This window comes from Benincasa hispida, chromosome 4, assembly GCF_009727055.1.
Source record: "Benincasa hispida cultivar B227 chromosome 4, ASM972705v1, whole genome shotgun sequence".
Classification (NCBI taxonomy): domain Eukaryota; kingdom Viridiplantae; phylum Streptophyta; class Magnoliopsida; order Cucurbitales; family Cucurbitaceae; genus Benincasa; species Benincasa hispida.
Window position 1 is genome coordinate 32,760,575 of NC_052352.1, and position 6,130 is coordinate 32,766,704.

At 36.3% G+C, this 6,130-nt stretch overlaps 1 protein-coding gene across 1 annotated transcript in view; it reads left to right on the forward strand.

The window, feature by feature from the left end:
- LOC120075444 (uncharacterized protein HI_0077) overlaps window positions 1-5,271 on the forward strand; it is a 13,559-nt gene extending 8,288 nt beyond the window's left edge. The window contains exons 3-4 of the mRNA XM_039028842.1: window positions 3,911-4,141; window positions 4,627-5,271. Coding sequence (XP_038884770.1) covers window positions 3,911-4,141; window positions 4,627-5,001 — 606 coding nt within the window. The 3' untranslated portion in view covers window positions 5,002-5,271. The remainder of the gene's footprint in view (window positions 1-3,910; window positions 4,142-4,626) is intronic.
- The last annotated feature ends 859 nt before the right edge of the window (window positions 5,272-6,130 follow it).

The window sequence follows — 6,130 nt, forward strand, 5'->3', positions numbered from 1 at the left end:
GCAGAGTATAGAGCTATGAATCTGGGAGTGTGTGAAGAAATCTGGTTGCAGAAAGTTTTATCTGATCTTCACGAGAGTAGTCCGGGGCCCATGAAGCTATATTGTGATAATAAGGCTGCCTTCAGTATTGCGAATAATCCCGTGCAACATGATAGAACCAAACATGTGGAAATTTACAGGCACTTTATTAAAGAAAAGTTAGATCGCGGAGCTATTTATATTCCCTATGTACCTTCAGTCCAACAGATTGCAGATGTTTTTACGAAAGGGTTATCGAGACAGACGTTTGAAGCTTGTATTAGCAAGTTGGGTTTTGCCGATATCTATGTCCCAACTTGAGGGGGAGTGTTGAAATACGTTGAATTAGCTCTAAGGGCATTTTTGTAATTTATGCTATATTTGTTAAATTAGGGTTTCACCTCATTCTATTTATATCTGAGGTTGGGTCTATTGTAGACATGACATTAAATAATAAGTCCTTTTTCTATCGTGGTTTTTCTTCCCTGAATTAGGGTTTTCCACATAAACTCCTTGTGTCGTCTTCTTTTCTTCTATTTCAATACTCCACCTTCCACTGAGTTTTAGGACCCATTCATCTACCTTCCATCGAGTCCCATGACCCCATTCTTCCATCTTCCAACGAGTTACAGGACCCCATTCTTCCATCTTTCACCGAGACCAGTGACCCCATTCCTCCACTTCCCACCGAGTCATATGACCCCATTCCTCCACCTTCCATCGAGTCCCGTGACCCCATCCCTCCACCCTCCACCGAGCCCATCCTCCCCATCGTTACAGTATCCACCGCTCTCCCCTATCCTCAATTATCTACCACTCTTCTTGCTATGTTGCTTCCTGATGTATCAGCCTTTCCCCTATTGACCCTACCACATCTTGAGTTGCTTCCACCACAGACGTTGAAGAAGTTTAGAATTAAGGGTGAGCCCAAGGTGAAGGACAAACCCAAGGTGAAGTTGGTTATTACTGTCCATTGCAACACCAACTATCATTGTTCCCTTATACTTACTTTTTAGATGAGTGTCATCTACAACGATCACGGGTCAACAACTCTTAAAACCTCTTAAACTCGCACCTATTGCCATGAGCCTGTATTTGAAATATTTTGATTCTTCAAGCTCGATCTCAAATACAGTTTCAGGATTTTCTATCTTCAAAGCCTCACCATATGTATGCAAGACGTCATATGATTCCTCTGGCGTCTCCCTTACAAGAGCAATGGTAGTTTCTCTCGCATGCCATGCCTTTTCATAACTAATATTGACACCGCACTGATGCCGCATATCCTCAATAATATGGTGCGGTTTGTCCCCCCTACCAACGCCGAACTTGTCCTTGATTAAGTGACCAATAACGAATACGTTGGCTTCCTTGTGATCATGATTCAATACTTCAATCGAGCATGTGTGATTGGGCGTGCATTTTGTGATCTTGAAAATATCACACCGTCCATTTTAATTGCTCGAACGACCCACTTACAAGTTTGGTGTAAACACCAAACACTACAATTTTTTGTTCGATTTTTTAACCTGCAGCTCAAAGTTGTTCTTAATGGCCAACATTGCTAACCTAATCTTCACATCATTCTTGTTGAAGAAAATTTGACCTACTTCAACTGTATCCACCAACTCTATGGACAACTGTGGTTGCATGATCAAGTCCCCCGTTCTAGCATTACTACTAGATGGTATATTTTTTGGATTTTGGTGAGACACACTTCCAACAAAATGGCCAAAATCATTTGACATAATCGGAGTTGGTTGTTCTTCATTCATAACAAAAGGACCACTCCCTAAAAAAACCTAGGTTGGTTGTTCGTCATTCACAACAGAAGGATTACTCTCTAAAACAACCGGGGTTGTCTGTTCTTCATTCCTAACCCATTCCTCTTCTATCATCACATTCTCATTCTCATTTACACATGTCCCAACATCTTCTATTGTTACATTTGGATGCAATATGTTTGCTATATTAACATCGATGTTGTCGTTTTCCAGTGAGACACCTGATGGACAAACATCATGCTCATTGATATCACCTTCACATGAATTTCTTCAATTTTTGCAAGACTTACAAATACTTGTGGTCTAGTACGGTCGTACTTTGAGAGGAGAAATTTAACATCAACATCGTCCATTAAGCATACCGGAGGAGAATCAATATTCATCTTATATGTCACCCTCATTATAATCTTGAACTCTATCAAACTAACCTGCATGATCTCATATACTAGATTTACCAGCTCATTATATGTCAATGTACTGGAAACTAGCAAACCCTTCAAACGACCTCCAGTATAGCATTCTCATGTACCACCATAACGTAAGAATATATACTTCTTTATCCTTCAAGAAAAACAATACAGAAAGTGAGCAGTTTGGAAAATAAGTAATTGTTAAATACTCGCTACACGATACTCAATGCTCGATGCTCGATGTTCGTCACTCGATACTCGGTATTCTCAACTCGTTGCTTACTGTTTCATAGCTCTCTCCCCTCATCTTGGCTCCACTGGGAGCTACTTGCATGTATTAGTGCACATTCACAAACTCACACTCACTCGTTCTCTTTGCTACATTCGTGTGTCTCACATATCTTCGGAAAAGTAAAAAAAGTGAGCAAGAAAAATCACATTTACTTACTTGAAGTGTGAGACAATAGTGAAATTATCTCAATACCTTATAACTTGATCTCCGTCAAGAAAAACAAGTTTTGTGAAGTGGGTTTTTTGAAGGGAAAGTGATCTTGATTTTCTTTTTGTGTTTTAGTTTTGTTTGTTTTTAGTTAATAAAATAAATTACTTCACATTTCAAGAAATTGATTTGAAAGAATCGTGTACACAATCAGAAAATTCCCCAATTTGTGTATGTTCGTACATGAGCATCAACTACAGAGCAGATTCCAACGGCACGGAGAATTCAAAAGAATCGAGTATTGAGTATAACTTGGATATGATCGAGTATACACGTGTCGATTGCAACCGTATTGAGTGACCATGCACCTGGACATCGTGTGACCGTGCATGAGGAACGAGCGACGAGCCATTGGTAGGTGTGCGGGGTGCATCTCAGGAGCGAATCGATATAAGCAGAAGATCACTTTCCATTACTTTCTCTACAGGCGGTTATTTTTTCATTTGGGCCTCTCAAATGAGACTATCCGTACAAAAAATCCTTATCCGAGCGCTGTTATCGATTCTATTTTGCCCATCTAAGAATTGAAATAATTTTTAATTCGTCATTTCTCTCGATGTAATCTGCTGTGATGAGCCTCGCTTGTCGTTCCCCTTGGTTGATTTTTTTATTTATTTTTTTTTTAAATGCAACCACCAATTCGGAAACAGAGTTCAAAGTTATGAGTTTATCCACCTACAAAGGAACCCAAAAAAAGGAAAAAAAAACCCTATGTTTTCCAACGTGGAACCCGATGCTCACAAAAAGAAGATGAACGTACAGTTTCTCTCTAGCTATAGCTTCAACTTTTGATGTGCAATTTATATTTTTAATTATCATACCTGTGCATACTTGTGCTTGTCCCTTCTATTCTGAGTGTTTTTTTGGTTATCTTATGAATTGCCTGATAATTCTGTTGCTCTTTCCTACTATGGAAAATTTACACGCCTAATTGCCTAAGTGGGAGACACTGGCTGGTAACTGCAAGAAAGAATATCCATTGAAGTTGGTCATTATTAGTAAATTGTATTCTTCGTTTTACCTGTGTATAATATTTGCAATATCTACTAGTTTTAGTTAATTTTTGTGATATTTACTAGGTTTCTATGGCTTAGACGATTGCCTTGCAGATATCAATTTCTGGGTTACTTCAGTTAATCTAATCCTTCGCCTATCGTTTCATGGGTTGATCTCCTTGACTAAGTTCTAATATTCTGTAGGACATAATAGCCCGGTTTGGAAAACAAGAAGGAATGCCAAGAGAATTCTTCACTGATTTTGTTAGGGTAGCTCAGGATGAAGGTAGGCATTTTACTCTTCTAGCTGCACGGCTTAAGGAACTAGGCTCTTTCTATGGAGCACTACCCGCGCATGATGGTCTTTGGGATTCTGCTATTGCTACATCCAAGGATTTATTAGCACGCTTGGCAATTGAGCATTGCGTTCATGAGGTGCGTGCTTGATTTATTTAGCTGATGGTGAAGTAAAATAGAATTAGCTTTATCAAGCATATGCTAGTGATGAGGATGTAGACTAAGTTCCATTTTTCTTTAGTTAATAATCTTTCTATATCAATGAATTTATTTATAACATCAGATGATAGAATTGAGGTTGAAATCTTATTTGCACATAAGCATAAAAAGAACAGATAATCGACACACAAATTTACATGGTTCAATAACTGTGTATTAGCTATATCCATAGGACACACAAATTTACATGGTTCAATAGCTATGTCCTGTCCTTCAAAGTGCATTTAGAAGCAACACTAGAAATTGTATTTATGAAAAGTGTCACTAAGGAAATATCTCACTTACAATAGTCCAAACACCCCTTGCAGTTTGCACAACTACAATTTTGGAACTCTTCTAAAAGTGTCTGAACTTTGATCCCCATATTTTGATTGAATCTGTTAATGAATAAATTGTATGAACAGGCTAGAGGGCTGGATGTGCTTCCCACGACCATCTCCCGATTCCGAAATGGAGGTGACAATGAGACTGCAGATTTATTGGAGAAAGTAGTGTACCCAGAAGAAGTAACCCATTGTGCTGCTGGAGTAAAATGGTTTAAATATGTTTGCCAGAGGTCTGGCAATAGGAAGTTAGATGAGGATGATGCTGGAGCAAAGGATAACGCAATGGAAATGGAGAAGGAAGAAACCATTCACAAGTTTCATGAAATTGTGAGAAAGTACTTCAGGGGGCCATTGAAGCCACCTTTCAATGAAGTGGCAAGAAAAGCTGCTGGTTTTGGCCCTCAATGGTATGAACCACTTGCTTTCAAAACAGACCCTATCTTGCATCCATAACATAATGATGGAATGGAATGGAGCTCAAAGCTCATTTCCAAACTATTGTTTATCCAGGATTATAAGTTAAACATTTATTTAGAGCAATATCTGCTTTCTGAACCTCCCCAAGAAAAAGGAAAAGAAAAAAAAAAGAATATGAATCATAATCTTTTAATTGTAACAATAGACTTTACAAACACCCTTCAGTCAGTTCCATGAGTAGATGTTGAAAAGATAAACTGAGGAATATGAATCATAATTTTTTAATTATGCAATATTGTTGGTATATATTTTGAGAAGTTGGTGGTATGGATATTGGCTTCTAGAACCTTGTTAATTGTTACTAAGGAATTAACATTTCTTTTTTTTTAAAGACACTTTCAAAGTTCTTGGTATAGATATGGCATCTGAAAATTGTGTTTAATAAACTTATAATTAGAAAAATATATATATCGAAGTTTGGGAAGTTTATGAACAAAATAAACATAAACTTTCAAATTTTGGAATTAAAATAATCATAACAGCTGATAATTCACATTTGGTCTATTTTAATCAATCTTTTTTTTTTCTTTTTTTCTTTTTTAAATTAGAGGAACCAAATAAAACTCGAATATTTTTTTTTGAAAAGGACCCATCAGTGGCCATGGGAAAAAAAATTGAATGTGGGTTTGTATTGAATGCATGAGTTCATTTTAATCAAAGTTGAATTCTCTTATAATAATTGACAAATTGTCCCAACTCAATTTTTTTTACCGTGTACTACTAATTAACTGTCATGATGTTCATGACTTCATTTGATAATCATTTCGTTTTTTATTTGATAATTATTTTTTTTTATTTTTTGAAAATTAAACTTATTCTCTCCATATTTCTTATATTGATTTGCATTTTTCTTAATATAATGGTTGAGTTTTTAACCAAATTTCAAAAGAAAAGCAACTCTCGAAAAATCTACGTTTTTTTTAGTTTTCAAATTTTAACATGGTTCTTTAAACCATTTGATAGATAAGTAAGAAATTTGTAATTTTCAAATTTTAACTTGGTTTTTTAAATCATTGGATAGATAACAAAGTAAGAAATTTGAAAGTAGTACTTTCTATAGATTTAATTTTAAAAAATAAAGACAAAAGACAAAATGATTACCAAA